Below are 20,488 nucleotides of genomic sequence, written 5' to 3'. Positions count from 1 at the left end.
TAGCAGCGGCGGAGGGAGAGATATATCAGACCTATCCGGACGTCTTCGATGAGAAGCCTGGAGAGATTAAGAATTTTAAACACCACTTCAACGTAAAGGATACTTCGCCCTATAAACACAAGCCATACCCGGTGCCTGAGAAGTACATGGATGAAACCAGGACACTAATTCGTCAGATGGAGGCTGACAGAATTATCTCAAAGTGCGTTACGCCCTATATTAATCCACTCACCATAGTAAGGAAACACAATGGTAATCTTCATTTATGTTTGGATGCTCGTGCCTTGAATGACCGACTGGTCCTTGAGTATGACCACCCTCCTCCGCTTAAAGATGTCGTTAAGCGATTTTTTGGAAAAAAATATTTTTCAGGCATGGAAATGACATCATCTTACTTCCATATCGTACTAGACTAACACAGCCGGGTCTTCACTGGATTTATCTTTGATAAAATCACAAGACTAGACGGCAGCCTTGAAGCATCTACAATGCTTCCAATCTCAAAAAATACTTTGAGTGAAAAGAGACTAAAAGAAAATCCTCATAGTATTTTCTTTTTCCCTGAGAAGGAGGGATATGTACTGGTTACGACCTGTACATGCATATTTTTTTGAGAGTTGATCGTATTTTATCACCACGCGTATTACTCCGTGCAAGCCTGGTTTGTTTACATTCAGCAGGACGAGCAAGCAAGCTGAGAACAGCTGTATGCGTGACGTAGCCGCAGGGGCTAGTTAGATCACCCGCCTGTCATGCCACGTGCAGCTAGCCTGAACTCGTATGTTCCAGATTCAAGCATCACACCTTCCGGAACATTCGATGGAGAAAAAATTTAAAACTCCTATAATAATTGGGGTAGCGACTTGATCAACATATCATCTTAAAGGGAATTACATAAACGTCGCAATGCTTGAATTTCAAGAAAATCTGTCGAGGGATTCAGGAAATAACAGCTTCACGGCATATGTGACGTAATGTCCCCAAACCAAATATAAGGAGGGCTCAATATAGCCTGATATCTCAGTCTATCAGTGACAGTCGAGTAGTTAACGTGGCCCTACTCGCTGCCATTATCGTCGGAAGCTATCTTCGTGTGGTTATAGTCTCACTGAGGAACTCTGAATTTTTCTAAGTCTTAATAAATAAGACTTGCAATATTTACGAGTGCTGAGGAACTCTGAATTTTTCTAAGTCTTTATAAATGGGACTTGTAATATTTACGAGTGTTGAGGAACTCTGAATTTTTCTAAGTCTTTATAAATAAGACTTGTAATATTTACCAGTGATGGACTTTAAATTTTCGCCAGTAATTATTCAAAGACTTGTGATATTTACGAGTGATGAACTCTAACATTATTCAAAATTTTCATGAGCGTAGACTTGTGATTTTCACCAGTGATTATTCAAAGACTTGTCATATTTACCAGTGTTGGACTCTAACTTTTTCACCAGTGATTATTCAAGGACTTGGAATATTCACGAGTGATGAACTCTAAATTTGTCCGAAGTTTCCATGAGCATAAACTTGTGATTCTTGCCAGTGATTACTTAAAAGACTTGTAAATTTTGCCATTGATGAACTATAACATCATTGAAAGTCTTCATGAACACGGACTTGTCATTTCCATGAGTGTTAAAGAGTGAATTCTTGAAAGTCTTTATAAACATTGACTAGTGATTTTTCATGAACTTTGACTTATCAATTCTGCGATTGACGAAGAACACATTTTCGGAGTTTTGTGGGCATCAACCTCATTGTACTTGGGTAATGTAATTACCCTCAACATCGTCAGGAACCAGCGGAGGTCATTACGAGCATCGGGAACTTGAGGCGTATTCCATGCAACCAACCTAGATGGTCCGTCCGCATCTTGATGGAGTACTTGGGCATCTTCTGGAACGTGTTCCAGCCGGTGTGGCCTGGTGAGCTGGAGACCCAGGCCATTTAAAGGACAATGTGGAAGACAACCCCTATCTACCATGAGGTGATGTGCAATTTATCATGCATTACAAGAATAAACTCTTATCAAGTCAGATTCAAATTTTTCTTGTAGATAGGACCCTGCCTCCTATACCAAGCCCTAGCTATTATTCATCCAGTTTAGCCCTGAGAACTATTCCATGCTTGTGTTAAAAATAAATCGTAAAGTCGGGCTCTTTTACTGGTACAGTATGTTGTAAAAGAAACACTTCGAAGGAATCTTGTTGGCCAGAAGCCATGTTTTTCAAAGTCTACTTTTTAAGAAAGAGAATATGAATAATTATTCCAGTTTGTGGAACATAACTTACAATACAAACAAAATGTTAAGACATAAGAGCTGAAATAAAAAATGTTATTAAACACAGAATGACATGGTTCACTCAAATGAGTGGATATCCTCTGTTTTGAATAGTAAATTGTGTTTGGCAAACAGGAAATTTTTAGAGTTGAAGCTTCCACAGCCTAGTGTTATGTTCTTAATTCAGGTTGGACCATATTATCATTTTGGTGGTACAACAGTTGCCTCAATAAAGACACTGCAATGTATTCGAAGTGCTGGCAACCTGAACATTAGGTTATTGTTTGAGTCTTCAATCCACAGACTGGTGTGATGCAGCTTTCCATGCCACCCTATCCTGTGCTAACCTTTTCATATCTACGTAATTGCTGCACTCTACATCAGCTCTAATCTGCTTATCATATTCATACCTTGGTCTACCCCTACTGTTCTTACCCCCCTACACTTCCCTCATAAACCAACTGAACAAGTCTTGGGTGTCTTAAAATGTGTCCTATCATTCTATTTCTTCTTCTCTTCAAATTTAACCCAATCGATCTCCTCTCACCAATTTGTTTCAGTATATCTTCATTCGTGATTCGATCTATCCATCTCACCTTCAGCATTCTTCTGTAACACCACATTTCAAATGCTTCTATTCTCTTCCTTTCTGAACTAGTTAACATCCATGTTTCACTTTTATTGGAATGTCACACTCCATATGAAAGTCTTCTAAAATATCTATCTAATTCCTATATCAATATTTGAAGTGTACATTAAGTACATAAAATAAGAACACAGTGCAATGCAGATGAAGGATAAAACAGTAGACTGGGAAGTTCTTTTTCTCTTTTTGTAAAGATAATCAAATTAACATAAATGATTCCAAAATCAAATTAAAATAAATGCTACTTACTTCTCCAGATGAGAGGAGGCTATTAATCATATCAAAGAATGCAGTGTCCTCCATTTGATGATCTTCTAACAGTAGGTACACTTGTTCTCCCTCCACTCCAGCAATCTGCATCATCTATAGTAGAAACATGAAGATGGCATGTTTGTGAAAGTAGTGCTTCACAACAAGAGATATGTGAACACGTTACTTACAAATTACACTATAAGTAAACACTGTTTTAATCAATTTTCCAATCCAATACATCCCACAGAATTACTGGCACAAGGATCAGGAACTTAACTCTTCTTTGAAAGGTGAACATTGAAAACCTCAATAAAGTTGCCCACTTACTACATAATCCCAGTCCCGTCCCTGTATAACTTCTCTGTAAGACCTTTCTGAGTAGCATCTTTAATCACCTACACATCATGTTTATACAAAACGTTTTATCTCCTAAACTATGAAAAATTGTTACAATGTTTTAAATTCTACACTGTGTTCCCAAATACAGGTACATTGATCAATTGCTCCAAAATCAAGAAATTAAAAGTGTAGTCCTTGAATTTCAACTAAGAAGCATAACTTCCAATGTAAAATGATTAAGAAAAGGGATAAAGAAGGAGGAAGGGAGGGAGGGAGGAAGGAAGGAGAGAAGAAAAACAAAAGATAATTATGAACAAAACAATACAGATAAAATTCATAAAAATAAAAATAAAAAAGAACTCTGTAGTTGGGTTTCAACTAATGACAGTTCAATATAAACAGTGCAGACTTTATTCACACTTATTCGTGTAACTGTGTATGTTCTTGACTCCCCTTCCATAGCTCCTTCTACTCACACTGACCATTTTATTTATCCTTTTTGAAAGTTCCTAGCTTCCAAATTCTGATGCAGAGTAGCACCTTCATTATCTATCCCTCAATGACCTAATCTGCAGATTATCATCTATCAAAATATGATTTCTCAAGAGTTGTACTACTCTGTTTTTCTTTTCTGTCCACACTCCATTCATGCTGAAAAAAGTAGCAGCAGCAGCATCATCATGATCATCATCATACATTTCCCTTTTCCAGCTCCTGCTGTGTTGCATATTAATGACATCTTTCCTCTTCCAATAACTATGATCTAATCCAGGTCCATTCTTATTAATACTGTTCTTGATCAAGTCCAATTACCTTAGTCTAGGTCTCCCTCTTCCATCCTCTTAACATGCCCAAACCACCTCAGAGTATTCTGTCTGAAAGCTTTTCTACTCTTCCTTCTTGTCATACTCCTTTTTTACTCTGCCTTTTCGAGTCTCTTCTATCATATTTCTTAAAAATTCATCTCACTGGGATGGATTTTACCTGTCTTTTCATCAGTGTCCAGGTCTCTGCTGCATATGTCAGGATTTATTTATTTAATCGTGTCAGAAACATACATTATACTTACAATAATAATAACAGGACAATAACAAATCTGGTACTATAATCATTAATCACTTCTGATGATGGCAGGTAACGATGTGATTTAAGCTCTCCATAAATACAAAATTAATTAAATGTGGTGTGACTAGTAAACGGCTAATTTACATGCTTCCTTGGTAGCGTCCATCACATTCTGGAGTGAGCAAGTATTTGGACACAAGTTTCAAACAAGGAGATGGCTCATTGTCTGTTCTTCACCACATTCACATAGAGTGGAGTCACAGACAAAACCCCACTTTCTCATGTTGGTCTTTGTTCATCCAACTCCTGAACGCAACCTGTTGAGCGTCTTCCATGTTGACCAGCTTTCCTTGTGGCCTGGAGGAAGTCTTTCGGAAGGTGTCATCCATCTTGCAAGGTGGCTGGATCTAGAACGCCATGAATTCACTCTGAAGTTCGATGGTGATTCAGTGAGGCTTTCAGTTGTATGGAGAAAGCTTTTCCTTGATTTGAGCCATTGGGTTGCTGGATGGTACCCATATAAAGTATGGGTCGTCAAGTTCAGTGCTTTAGATTTCTCCAGTCTGGATGCACACTCACGGCGGATATCTGGAGGTGGGATACCTGCTAGACAATGAACTTTATCAAGTGGTGTAGATCTCAAACATCCTGTAATGAGTCTACAGGTTTCATTTAAGGCGACATCCACTTGATTAGCATGACTAGATCTACACCAGACAGGCAGGCATATTCTGCTGCTGAATAACAGAGGGCTATTGCTGATGTTCTTAAAAGGAGAGGATGCGTCCCCCAGGTTGAACCCGATAATTTTCAGATAATGTTGTTCCTTGCAAATACCTTCCTTTTGGTATTCAGACAGTGTGTTCTATAGGTTAGTGCTCAGTCAAGAGTTACTCCTAGATATTTGGGAGTGAAGCAGTGTTCTAATATTTTACCTTCCCAAATCACTTGCAATTTTCTCGCAGTCTGTCGATAGTATATCTTACACACCACCTCTCTACACTTCCTGGTGAAATGCATTTCCCTGTTGTATCCTTTTACTGATCTTCATGTCCAATCCTGCATCCTGCATCAGTTCACTTTCCATGTACTTGAAGCTTTCTACAATTTCAAGATCTTGCCGCCCAATGTTTATAGTACTTTTCCCTTCTCTTCCTTGTTTAGCCAACACTACTGTCTTACTTTTATCCCTGTGTATTTTCATTCCAAAATTACCAATATACTCACTCATCATGTAAAGCTGACCTTGTACTTCCTCTTCATTTGCTCCCCACACAACAATGTCATCTATAAACAAAATCACCTTCAACTCCCTGTCCCCAGTTTCCTTAACAATGTTGTCATTTACCATTAAGAACAAAAATGGCAACAGCACACTTTCCTGTCTTCATCCATTACATTACAGGTATTTCTGAGGTCGCAGGAGCCATCTCGGCTCATTTTGGGTTTTGACAGAAGATTTACTGTTGGGTATCCTTCTAATGCTGCATGATATTTCAGGTCAAAATTCCACTCTATGATCTATGGCTGTCTGTTGAAATATATTTCATACAGTTTTTTGAACAATCTGAGACAATGGATACAACAGTTGCAAAAAGTAGCCATGATTCCACAGTCCATTAAATAGTTTGTGTACATTGCTCTTACCTCACTATGTTGACTGTAACCAGAAATCTTCACAGCAGTCTGTCACTGTCAATCTCTAGTGGAGAGTACAGTTTGTTTTTTTAACAACTCACTATACTTCCTCAATTAAAACAATTAATAGAGGTTATACAACTTATTTGTATACATTGTTTTACCATTTACATTACACACACTGAGTGGCCCAATTAAAGCATCACCTATTGATAACTCTTCAATGGATCAATATAATTTAGTACTACATTTTACAAATCCCACTAGAGGAGTCTGTAATATGTTGCTGAATACCCCAACAGCAAGCCCAAGGAAAAGCTGTCAACACTGAGACAGCTGCTTCTACCAAACAATCTGCATTTAGTTTTATTGACTCATTCAAGAAATATTAATGACTGCTTTAGCAAATTCAGCCTGTACCCAAATATCAAGAAATATCAAATTTGAAAACTAATCCAAGAACATTCACCATCAGGTTCAACAGACAAGACTACGTGAAAACTAGCTGCTTCCAGTATTCAGGATCCTGCCTGCAGAATGATACTGGTATTGATCAGGATAGATATGCAAGAGTGAGTGTAGCATAGCTTACATGGAAAGGAATCACAAGGAGTACTGTGAAATAACTGTACGCAGGTTTATCTCAAAGGGGTACCGCACTATGGTCCGTCCAGTGATGTTGTATGAGGCAGAGAATTGGCCAGCCACTTAAAGTGCTGAGCATCCTCTACACACCATGGAGATGTTCATGTAACACTAATCTCCAGGAGTTTTTCTCCTTGATAAAATAACCAATGACATGATTCGATAAAATAACCATTGACATGATTTGGCAGAGGATGGGAATTGTAACCATTCAGAAGAAAATACTGAATGAGTACATGAGGTGGTATCCTGAGAGTAGCAATAGGTATCATCACTTACAATTTGTGACTTGTAACTTACAATGCCTAGATCTTCACCATCAAGCATTCCCACAGAAGCCCAAGACAACAGTGGCAAGACACACTAGTCATAGACAAGAAGATAACTCGGCTTGAACCAAATATTGCATATAACTGCATAAAATGGTGTTTGTCGATCTGAAGAGTGAAACCCTATACTTGCGAGTATTCGTTTATAATACTGTATGAGGACCAGTCTGAATATTATAAATTTATCTAAACAAAAAGAAATTAACTTAAATGCACATAAACAAGTACAATGTGATTTTTTTTTGCTAGTGGTTTAACATTGCACTAACACATGAAAGACTTTGGCGATGCAATGATGACAAAGGGCTATGACTGGAAAGTAGCAGTTATGGCTTTCCGTAATGTGGGAAGCCAAGAAAAAACATCTTCAGGGATGCTGATGGAGAGGTTAGAATCCACCAACTCCTAAATACAAGTTTACTAATACCTGACTCAAATCATGCAGCCAACTCGCTGTGAATATTCTTCTATGTACTTCAAAACTTACATTCTTTAAGTCAGTTTTAAAATTCTTGACACTGTAGCCTTTTCCCATTTTAAGAGACATTAATCTTGCTCCATGAAGAGCAGACACAACTCGGACAGCAGATTTCCTGCCCACACCTGCTCGTCCAGCAAGAAGTAGGGAACCACGAGGTACAGATAACACACGGTCAACGAAGGCAACTGTAGACAGAACCTCAGGAAAAATAAGCAAGTCCAGTGCCTGCCCCTCCCGACCTGTAATGGAGAAGAACACTCGTTCTCAAATTAATAGTTTTATACAAAACCATGTATAGTCTTATCCTAGTTTTCATTCTATTAATCATTTAAGGACTGGATGATTTCAGTGGTTTTATTTATCTACTATTTTCATCCAATAAGTTGTTCACACACCTATACATTATGCAAGTGAAAACACATGACTGTTGCTGGTTCACATACAGTACATTAAAATAATTTATAAACGTTCAGGTAAGAAAGCTAACAAGACCATATATATGCAAGCAGCAACTTACTGTGCAAGCCTGTCTCAATGGAGTACACACAAAATAAAAACATGAAAGACCAAGACCACCCTTTTCCAATAAAGGCTACAGCCAAGAGGTTTGGATTTTCAAGTGCTCCTTTTGTGTGCACTCTATCCACTTGTGCTTACGTGATTATTATTATTATTATTATTATTATTATTATTATTATTATTATTATTATTATTATTATTATTATTATTATAGCATAAATAACAAGAATCAAACACAAATTTCAAATTCATGAAATAATTAAAAAACATACATAGACCTAATATGCGCAAGGAGAACACAATCTAGATTTGCATGACCAACTCTTCTAACCACAGTATCAACAATGACAAGGTTTCAGCATGGTCATCCCAACTACTACAGTATTATGGAAAATTCATAACATACTAACTGATGTACTCGTGCTACGCTATAGAATTCTACATCTTATACAGAATGAAATTGCACAGCTCTTGACGTTAACCCAGAAACGTGATGGGGAAGTCACCATCCATCTTTTCTCATGTGAAGACTGGGTTAGGGAATTTTCATTGTAATGGCAGGCCCTCTTGCCTACTATCAATCAAAATCAAGTTGGAGAGTTTCCATTATGATGGCAGGCCCACTTGCCTACTGCCAGTCACAATCAAGTTGGGCAGTTTTCATTATTATGACAGGCACTCACTCTCCACCTGCCTTTTTACATCCTCAGAAAGCCATTGGTTGTGACATCACACACAACCATTAACCCAGCACAAGGGAGATAGGGTCACCATCCCTATCCTTCACTTGAGTAATTCTTGTTTGGTGCATCCACGTTGTGGGGATGGGTATCCTCCACATCAGTAGGCCAGTGTGAAGGAGAGCTAAGGGACCCAGTCTCACGGGGGTCCGGCCCCTCGATGTAGGGGGCAATGCGTCTGCCTGTCAATTGTAAATGTAATTGTAAATGATTAATATCTCCTTTTTTTTTGCTATGGGCTTTACGTCGCACCGACACAGACAGGTCTTATGGCGACGATGGGATAGGGAAGGCCTAGGAGTTGGAAGGAAGCGGCCGTGGCCTTAATTAAGGTACAGCCCCAGCATTTGCCTGGTGTGAAAATGGGAAACCACGGAAAACCATCTTCAGGGCCGCCGATAGTGGGATTTGAACCTACTGTCTCCCGGATGCAAGCTCACAGCCGCGCGCCTCTACGCACACGGCCAACTCGCCCGGTGTTTTATTAATATCCCTGGCCTGGGGACTGGGTGTTTGTGTCGTCCTTAATACACGCAGTTTCCTCACATATGATGCAAGTAGGGGCAAAAGATCTTTCTAGGTTGACACTCCGAACAAATAGCATTTAAAAAAAAAAATCTCACGGGGTATAACGTGGAACCCATGCCCAGGGTTACGGGTGAAAACCTTAACAGCATCTTGACACAGAGAAGGAGACCTTCAGAATGGCGAAGATGGTGGAAGAGGCAACCCATCCTCTTGGGGGTAAATTAGAAGAGGAAACCATTGCTTTGTGGAGAAGAGGGATCTTCAAAGGCTAAGGGAGTAAACCCCGAAAAAATCCTCAGATGCGTTAGGCTTAGCAAGTCAGCAGATGAGTAAATTTGTACTTGCTTTCAACTATAATACAAGCCTCAGATGGAAGTTTAAAAATGGAAATGGAATTGACAAGCCTCTGGCTACAGTTGCACAGTATGATGGTAATGCTGACGTTCATGCAAGTGTTAGATCAGAGAACAAAATGCGATTTGGAACAATACATATTTTTTTGACAATGAATGGGAAGGAAAATGAATTGATTGACTTAATGGAGAGATGAAAACTAACATACTGGGATTAAGTGAAGTAAAATGGATAGGGAAAGCAATGAAGACACTATGAAAGGGGTACCTTGTACTGGATGGGTAACAGTAAAAAGAAAAGAAATGGAGTGGGATTTATAGTGAATCAGAATGTTGAACCAACAGCTGAAGTTGAGTATGTAAAAGAAAGAATTATAATAATGCACATACATGTAAACAAGGAACTACTGAAGATAGTACAGGTGTATGTTCCACAGACAGGATGTAGCGTAGCAGAAAAAGATGATTTCCTTAATGAACTGGAAACACATATTGTTGGAGATGGGATTATGATAATGGAAAATCTGAATGCCCATGTGGGAACTGATAGAATGGGATACGAGAATGTTTTGGGCCCACATGGGTATGGCAACAGAAATGAAGATGGAGAGAAACTGTTGGATTTTTGTATCAGAAATAACCTGATAATAAAGAACACATGATTTATGAAGAGGAATAGCCATAAGATCAGCCAATATAGTTGGGATGGACAATATAGAACGCTCATCAATTTTATAATAACAGACCGAGAATGGGAAAGATACGTCATCAATACGAAGATAATCCCCAGTGAAAGTATGGAAGGTGATTATTAATTATGGAATAAAAACAAGTAAAATCATTGAAGCCAGAGTAAGGGATATACTAGAGCCTTAGAAGAGGAACAACATGGCTTTAGGGCTAGAAGAAGCACAACAGATCTGATAATTGCTTTGAGGATGTTGGCAGAGAAACACTGGGAAAGAGGAAAAGGCCTAATTATTGTGTTTATGGACCTTGAAAAGGCGTATGATAATGTTCCTAAATCAACTATTTTGAAAAGTCTTAGAAAACTTGGTGTACCGGAGTACCTTATTAGGAAGATCCAAATGCTATATACTAATTGCAAAAGCTGTGTCAGTATTGGAGATAGTCACTCTGAATGGTTCAATACAACCAAAGGAGTACAACAGGGAAGTGCCTTATCACCTCTTCTGTTCATAGCAGTTATGGATACCATTTTAAAGGACCTAAAAGGAAAAGGTAATAAAGATCTTTAGGCTCTGGTGTTTGCAGATGATGCGGCAATATGGGATGAAACAGAGGAGGGAGTGCAAAATAATCTCAATGCATGGTGTAAGAAGTTTGATGATTATGGAATGAAACTGAACCCATCAAAAACAGTAACACTGAAAATCAGCAGCAGACATAATACAAAATGCAACATTAAAATACAGGACCACCAAGTTGAAGTAGTACACCAATTCAGATATTTAGGAAGCATAATGGCTAATAATAATAGAGCTGAGATTGAAATAACAAACAGAGTAACCAAAGGTTCTAACTTTTACAGTATCATTAGACACCTACTATGGGATGAGAACGTCCCACAAAGAACAAAAATGATCATTTAAAAGTCATATTTCATTCGCATCCTTACATATTCTCTGGAAACCTGCACACTAACATCAAAGGATTGTGGTAGGATTCAAGTCTGTGAAATGAAATTTCTTAGTAGTGCCCTCCAGAAGACATGACTTGATCACGTGAAAAATGATGAGATCCGATCTAACCTAGGTCTAAATGAATCGATGGAGGAAAGACTTAGGTCATCTAGACTTTGTTTGGGCATGTTAAACAAATGAATAGCACAAGGTTACCATGTGCTTATTTGGAAAAGAGAATAAAAGGTAGAAGACCAGCTGGAAGATCAAGAAGATGTATGGACCAACTAAGGGAAGACGTGTAGAGAAAAGGATGGAATTGGGAATCTGTCATGGACAACAACATCTTTTTGAATGGGCAACTTTGGAAGATGTTCGTTTTCAAACACCCTATCCGGCTCGCTGGCAGGGCAAACCGATGATGACCAATGACGATGATGATTCAGACAGGCTGTTAAACTTGGTACACAGCAGTAATCCCATCAATGTGAAGGCCTACAATAACGGAAGCTCATAAAATTGATCAACAATAGCATTACAACAAAAGTCTAAATTAATCTAAATTCATGAATTCTCTTATCATACTCGTCCCACTGTGGATGGGAGCGGTAGAATAAAACCCACATATCCCCTGCCTGTCATAAGAGGCGACTAAAAGGGCCCCATGGGCTCTAAACTTAGGAGCATGGGTTAGCGACCACGAGGTCTTTAGCTGAGCTCTAACATTGCTTCCACTTACGGATGCCAGGCTCCTCACTTTTATCTATCTTATCCGACCTCCCTTGGTCAACTCTTATTCTTTTCTGATCCTGACAATATTAGGTATGGAGGCCTACAGAGTCTTTAAATATTACAAGTCTGAAATCCAGTAAACGACGTCTTCTCATGTCGACGGTTCAGTCAGTGCTCCTATACGGCTCTGAAATCTGGGCTGAATCCTTGAGATTTGCTTGGTATTGGAGAAGGATAGCTACCTTACAACGGAGAGCGGCTTTACGTATTGCATGTGCATACCACACGGTTTCCGAACCTGCAATTCTCATGGTGGCAGTAATAGCCCCAATAGACCTACTCGCATTGGAGCGACATGAAATCTGGCGTACCAAAGGAGAGCTGGGAAAGAAATGTGCAAAGAAGCGTGCCTTCAGTCAACGGATGAGGCAATGGCAACTCAGATGGGAAAGTGACCCTCGAGGCAAATGGACCAAGCGACTGATACCACGCTTGGATATCTGGGTTGAAAGGGCCCATGGTGAAGTAAATTACTACCTCACACAGCTTCTAACAGGACATGGATATTTCCGGAAATTCCTGAATAAAGTGGGCAGAGCGAGTGACGCAGCATGCATGTACTGTGATGACATCGACGGCGTATTTCACACCTTCTTTGTGTGCGGCCACTGGACGATTCAGAGAAGATGCGTGGAAACTGAACTAGGAGAATTGACAACAGGTAATATTATTTCTGCGATGCTGCAAAACCAGGAATCCTGGGATCGCGTGGCAGTGTATGTGGAGGATGTCCTTCATCAGAAGAAGAAGGATTTGGAAGCATACAAACGTTCGTAAAGGAGAAATGAAGAAAGAATAAGGCTGAAAGACAAAGCACGATATCACCCTGAAGTAATGCGAGAGTGGTTCCGGGGTGATGATACACATCGTGGGAAAAGGGTGTGTGGTTTTTAGTGAGTGGGTAAGAATCCCACACATTTGTGGAGTGCAGACCCTTCACAAGTGTCTTTTGAAGATTTTCCACAATCTCTCGTAAGAAAAAAAAAATTGTTGTTGTTGTTGTTATTATTGATGTTGTTGTTATTATTATTATTATTATTATTATTATTATTATTATTATTATTATTATTATTATTATTATAAAGAAACCGGAATCTTGGTTCTATGCCATAAAATGGTGACAACTGTTGGAACACCCTCTAAAAAACCTGGCTAGTCCATTCTCATGTCTCGCCAATGCCAGAAAGAAACCTTGTTTACTGTGTTCTGGTATATGTCAAAGAGTGTGGGAATGATGCCAGAATGAAATCTTGTTTTGGGTGTTCTGTCAAATGTCAGGGAGTTCTGGAGAATGTCAAAGAGTGTGGGAAATATTTCACATTCATGTAAGAAGATGCGAAGACTAATCGTTAAAATTCTGCATGTGATTGGTTGATTGGTTTCCTTGTTTTGGAAGGGTGCTGCATGCAGTCTGGGAGAGGGTTAATTCCTAAGATGCAAGCTTAGTGCTGGGAGTCACCTTCAATTTCAGTGAGCAGATGGCTCATTCGAGCTTGCTCCAAAGAGGAAAACGGCCTTATGGGGTAAGGTCAACTTTATTTTCATTATCATGTCCTAAATTAACTTGTTTCTCTTGCAGGAATTGTCTGGGGCAGTCTTGCATCTCCTATGATTTAATTTAGTTGAAATAGCACTTTTCAGCACTGTGACACACTTTTATTTGGGAACAGGCAACTTCACCATGTAAATCATAATACAAAGTAATGTCATTTTATTTTTCTCTGTTGCCTGTCTTAGTAGAATTGGACTAGCTCAATGCAAAAAGGGACTCTTCAATTCAGAAGGAGGTTTCTTATTTACTGGCTCATGTCCTTAGAATCCCCTTCATGTTCGTTAGCTCACTTGTGTTCTCTAATTTGCTACTATTTAACCTTGGTTCTAAAATGGTAAATTCCTTTGATATTACCTTTAAAATTGTCGTCGTTTATTTGGCGCACAGGACATCACTTGGGTTATGAGGTCAGGTCTACCAACCCTCCCACGACTGCGAGCACAGCAGTCAGTTTGGTGGCCTTCAATTGTTTATCAATGTAGCATCTTAATGTAATATCAATTGTTTTATAGTCCTAGACCGCTAGGTTCACCGTATTTATGAGGGAGGCAATCATTTGATGTTAAAAAACATTAATGATATTTTAAAACTATTTTTCAAGTGCTGACGAAAACTGTGTGAATGTCTACGGTTAAGCTATGTGTATTCTAAAATAATATTTGAAGGTTAAGGATGTTATCTAAGTAAACCTAAAGAGATATGTTTAATAAATTATATTATAAGGAACCTGATAGTCTTATTTGAGAGTTCAAGCACTACTAGGTTATGTTCCCGCCAGACCCGTCCAGCATCTTCCACACATCCTGTTCTCTGTCTGCCCCTATTGCCTTTAGTTGTCCTTGTTAAGTGTATTTTGTTTACCTTCCCGTATATATTTATTTATTATTTTCTGGTGCAGAATTCATAAAATGCCACATTAGTTTACAGTCTTCAGATTCTTTGAAACCAGGGATCATAAGTACTGTAAATATGAGATAACTTAAAATTATAAATTACCAAATAATTGAATGCCACGCTCAATGGTGCTTATCCAGTCATCTGTCTCCAGTTTGCCAAGAGGCTTTCCTAGAGCTGGAACTGGAGCACCACTACTTACAGGATTCATGGAACCAGCTGTCACAAAGAATGTACCTGTAATAAAAGCAATAATATATTATCAACAAAAAATAACTTCATAACCATCATGTTAAAGAAGTACTACTGCCCAATACTGACAAATGCAGCAGAGACCTGTACACTGTCAAAAAGACAAGAGAATAAAGTTCAAGTCAGTGATATGAAATTTTTAAGAAGTATCATAGGAAAACAAGAAAAGACAGAGTAATAAATGAGGATGTCAGGAAGGAAATTGGAGCAGAAAAGCTTTCCAACAGAATGGAAAGGGATAAACTTAGATGGTTTGGACATGTTAAGAAGAGGAAAGAGGAAAGTATGCTAAAGTGGACAATGCAGACCAAAACAGAAGGAGGGAGGGCAAGAGAGAAACCCAGACTAAGGTGGTTGAAAGCGATCAAGAATAGAATAATTTATTAAAAGAAACCAAGATTAGAACAAAGTTAAGGAGGAACAATGGTGGTTGGATAGAGGAAGATGAAAAGGTGCCACAAACATCCCAACCTGGCAGGAGCTGGACGAGGGAAATGGATGGCGATGATGATGAACCACACATTTTATAGTGAATCAAATACCATTTGATTAAATACCAAATATCTTTATTAGATATAAGAGACTAGTTTCGACCCTATAAACCGGGTCATCTTCAGCCTTAATTACCAGTTAGAAAAACATATAAAATCTTATACAACACAATTATCAATATTCCACTGTATAAAACTTATTGACAAATAGTGTTCATTAGCACTTATGTGTCTTGGTTAAAATATGGTTATTTATACTTATGTCTTTGGTTGTATGAATAACCTGTCTTCTTTGGAAATGTAATTTTAAGGTACAACTATATGAACACACAATCACAATTAAAAGTGATAAATAAGTTAATGGAACATCTTACAATCTTCTTCCAGTAATGAATTGCAACGTCTGTTGTTAAGGTAATATTTTCATAATGGTGTTGATGTGTGCTGTATAACCTCCAAATGGTGAGTATGTGTCTGTAATTATATTAAGTAGCTAGGTATAATTCTATCATTGTAGTTATGATGTTCAATTAGGGAACATTCACAATTTAAATGTTAAGTAGCTGGACTTCCGATCGAGTTGAAATGACCAAACAAACTGATATAGAGTGAATGTCTGGAACGAGAAAGAAAAATAGAAAAAAGATCTGATAAACAAAAGAAAGATAGATCGCTAAATGGGAAAATAAAATATAAGACTGTATCAGACTCACCGCCTGGTGCTACTATGTGTGATGTAGACACGTGAAGACCAACAGTGGAACTGGTTTTACTAGGAGAGCAGTGATACTGACTAAGATGGTGGGGAGTAGGGGAGGGGCGAATGAGGAGGAGCGTGCAACATTCAGAGGGACGGGGGAAGTGGAAGTTGAAAGGTTAGGTGTACTACTTTCAAGTTTACGTTTTTTGTAAATACGGATAATTAAATCGAAGAGGATATTGGATTTATCATTAATCTCATTAATTTTAAGATTGGGATTCAAGTATTGGTCACGATGAATATAAAGGTTTTCATCTTTAATACCATTAATAAATTTTGAAACAACTGAAAAAGCCATGCGTGTTGGTGGGTGTGCTATTTACCAACTGATGAGCAAAACTTAGCACACTGGGGCGAAACGCTGCCAACCAGGAATGAGTTAGCTGGAAAATTTATAATGTCCAATAACAGACCATTTATATTGGTATTACATACTACTTAATAGAGCAACTTGTCTCCTTTTTCCCAAGTCTTCTCAGCCCAAACTTTGCAACATTTTTGTAATGCTACTCTTTTGTCGGAAATCACCCAGAACATATCAAGCTGCTTTTCTTTGGATTATTTTCCAGTTATTGAATCAAGTAATCCTGGTGAGGGTTGCATACACTGGAACCATACTCCATTTGGGATCATACCAGAGACTTGTATGCCCTCTCCATTACATCCTTACTACAACCCCTAAACACCCTCATAACCATGTACAGAGATCTGTACCGTTTATTTACATTCCTATTTATGTGATTACCCCAATGAAGATCTTTCCTTATATTAACACCAAGGTATTTACAGTGATCCCCATAAGGAATTTTTGCCCCATCAACACAGTAATTAAAACTGAGAGGACTTTTCCTATTTGTGAAACTCACAACCTGACTTTTAACCTTGTTTATCATCATATCATTGCCTGCTGTCCATCTCACAACCTTATCAAGATCATTTTGCAGTTGCTCACAATCTTGTAACTTATTTATTACTCTATACAGAATAACATCATCCGCAAAAAGCCTTATCTCTGATTCCACTTTTTTACTCATATCATTTATATACAGTATATAAGAAAATATAAAGGTCCAATAATACTGCCTTGAGGACTTCCCTCTTAAATATTACAGGGTCAGATAAAGCTTCGCTTACTCTAATTCTCTGAGATCTATTTTCTAGAAATATAACAACTCATTCGGTCACTCTTTTGTCTAGTCCTATTGCACTCATTTTTGCCGGTAGTCTCCCATGATCCATCCTATCAAATGCCTTAGACAGGTCAATCACGATACAGTCCATTTGACCTCCTGAATCCAGGATATCTGCTATATCTTGCTGGACTCCTACAAGTTGAGCTTCAGTGGAATAACCTTTCCTAAACCTGAACTGCCTTCTACTGAACCAGTTATTAATTCCACAATGCACTGAAAAATGATTCCTCAGCCAGTTTTTGGCCATTGCCAGCTGTCAGTTCTCTGTAATACTGGTAATATCTTGGAGGGACATATTCAAGTAATTCAAGCAAGTCCTTAAGCTTTGCTAGCTTTATTGGCCTTGTACCATCGTACATTTGTAGCAACTCGATACCAGTAACTGATGGCCGATCACCAATAATGTTCTTTTTGTTAATGTCAACACAATCATGTTCTTCAACAATACCATATGAATATTTTAAAACATAAGTTACTTAAATTTTAAATAGTATGCTTGAAACTTTACTAATTAGCCTAGTACTCTTCGTTTATTTACAGATAAGATTCTCTTGGTTACTTTTCCTAGCAAAGGTTGAGTGCTCACAAACTTATCACTTGTAATTTTTGCTACTTAGCACTTCTTTTACGTTTTCTGCAATTATCCACATAAAAATCATTATTTCCATCTCCATTGGCAATACTACCATCTGACAAAGCCATTTTTGTTTTGATAGTAAACAATCAAGATAGCCAACACAATCTGGAGAGCGAGTTCTGAGTATATCTTTTTATGGCATGTTTAGTCACACATTTTAGTATCAAATGAAACGAAAGCGAGTTTTTATTAAAATACTGGAGTGAATGGGTAGGTTTAGTACAGGGCCTCTCAGGGTGCATGTGCCTGGTGTATGCACTGTGCACGGTGCAAAAGACGACTTCGCTTGGTTGCCCATAGTGCAGACCCCCACTCCTCGATTTGGAGCAATAGCCCTGTCTCTATCTTTCCCTACGCCTGTTTCGCTCACTCCCCCTGTCTCCCTCTTCCTCACCTGCTCCATAGCGCTCCAAATCCGAGCCGAGTTGAGCCGAGCTTAGCCGAGTAGACCACAGATGAAGCGTTGGTCCGAGCCGAGCTGAGTGGAACCGATGCACAGTGCACGGAGCTCTTGCGCCTTGATTTGCACGCGTGAGATTTTGGGCGTTTGAGAGGCCCTGTTTTAGTATATAAAACAACACTTCTCACCCATCACAGCCACTAGCATACATAGAATAAGGTTTGCTAACCTACATACACAGCAACACCATCTTTACGGCCTCCTGCGTAAAGATCTGTTAGCCCGATTTTGTAATAACAAAATAATTAGTCTAAATAAAGTGGCATAAATTTGAAAGCTTTGTATCTCTTCACACAGGATTCCCTCATGTTAGCCCAACTCACAGAAGATAGTCTGAACCTTCCGCAACAGATGGCAGCACAACTAATTTTACAAAAATATTTGTTGGTTAGCCCATTTTTGCGAGCTCCCATTCAGTACTCAGTACTCAATATGGACGTACGGAAAAGTTAATGCAATTTTTGACCTGCGGATTCATTGTAATACCAAAGGTTCAATGTCAATGTGTGTGTTCTAACTTCTCTTGTCTGAAATCTGGCAACCCTATACACAGATTGTATTAGAGTTTCCATGTACATATTTTAATAATTTATGAACATTTGGCATTCTAAAATTATTTTGAAAATTTATCAACTTGATCATTCTTTGTGGCACAAACTAACTCAGATCTATAAATACATGCCTTTCTTCTTCCTTAGTTTAAGATAGAAAATAATGACTTACCAGAAGCTTTATCCATGACAGAATCCTTGCTCCAATCTGAATCCAGAATTTGTTTCAAGATTGTATCAAATTTATTTCTGTCATCGTGGCCAACCAGTTTGTCTCTAAACAGTCGCATAGCTTCGTATATCACCACCTACAACAAAAATGTGCACGATATCAATGATTAAGTACAGTCAAATATAAAAGAGGGATATTCACAATCATTACAAAATTGTTTGGCTTTATTCCATTCGAACTCCCTTGAAGTTCACAAGTATTAACCCAGGATGGACTTGTGGTACTGTATGGTACTAGTGCATACTACTATTATGTTTGATCCTAATTATCAAAAAGGGCACTATAATTATGGGAAAACTGAATATCAAATGAAAGCCAGACCTTTTAAGAATTAGTACAGTTAAGGTGTCTGTGTTGTGTGCCACATTTAATCAATCATGCTCTGAATATTGTCATGATCATTCATATGAAGCGACAATGACTGCTCGTGTAACGTAAGTAGCATTACTGACCGAACAAGAAAGTGTGCACAAACTTTTCAATGCATGAAATGTGTTTATAATGAAAGGAATGTCAGAAGTACCAATGAATACTACAATTTCCCATTAGCTTGATCTGGGAGGAGAAGAAACATGTCGGTACCATACAGCAGTGGTATTCAAAGTGCGATATGCATACCCCCTTAGGGGTTCGTGGGGTCGTCCTGAGGGGCATGCAAATTTATTGTAGCTTCTCTTTTTGTTAAGCAGTTCATAAAAGAGTTGAGGCAGCTCATTTTCAATCAAATCTTGAATTGATTTAGTGTTTTTGTCTATCACTACATAGAGCCCTATTTCTGACATATTTATTCTAAAATACAGTATGTGTAATTTTGACTAGGAATGTAAAAATGCTTACTTATGCTGCATTGCTCTTTTTTTCATTTTTGTTTCAAAATCCACTCATTCAGTTCAATTTTTCTTCAGTATCAGTGTATATAGTACCATAGCAATCGTTTCATTAATAATTATACTCACGAGAAAACCACGTTTCTGTCTTATGAAGGCCTGCTGCATTGCCAGAGAAAGGAACAGAAGACTCCAATGGTCAAATAATTGGAGCTATTGTTAAGCAATGAAAATGCCAGGAACAGTTCTTCGGTCATTGCTCTGACCGCTCAGTTTTGGACTTCTTCTGTAAACTTTAGTTTGAAGGAGTAACGTGGTTTCCTTTGCACAGCGATAATATAATACACTATTATTATTGGGGAATACGATGGTGTAGCAGCTTAGCTGTTT

General features: G+C 38.4%; 1 protein-coding gene across 1 annotated transcript in view; it reads right to left on the bottom strand.

Moving 5' to 3' along the window:
* The window catches only part of btv (beethoven), a 594,436-nt gene that overhangs the window by 189,017 nt on the left and 384,931 nt on the right, over positions 1 to 20,488 (bottom strand). The window contains exons 46-49 of the mRNA XM_068226811.1: positions 19,212 to 19,347; positions 14,798 to 14,932; positions 7,681 to 7,913; positions 3,175 to 3,288 (exon numbers count right to left, since the gene is read on the bottom strand). Coding sequence (XP_068082912.1) covers positions 3,175 to 3,288; positions 7,681 to 7,913; positions 14,798 to 14,932; positions 19,212 to 19,347 — 618 coding nt within the window. The remainder of the gene's footprint in view (positions 1 to 3,174; positions 3,289 to 7,680; positions 7,914 to 14,797; positions 14,933 to 19,211; positions 19,348 to 20,488) is intronic.

This window comes from Anabrus simplex, chromosome 3, assembly GCF_040414725.1.
Source record: "Anabrus simplex isolate iqAnaSimp1 chromosome 3, ASM4041472v1, whole genome shotgun sequence".
NCBI classification, from domain to species: Eukaryota; Metazoa; Arthropoda; class Insecta; order Orthoptera; family Tettigoniidae; genus Anabrus; species Anabrus simplex.
The sequence above is the reverse complement of the archived record's forward strand: the minus strand, read 5'-3'. Positions and strand labels throughout refer to the sequence as shown.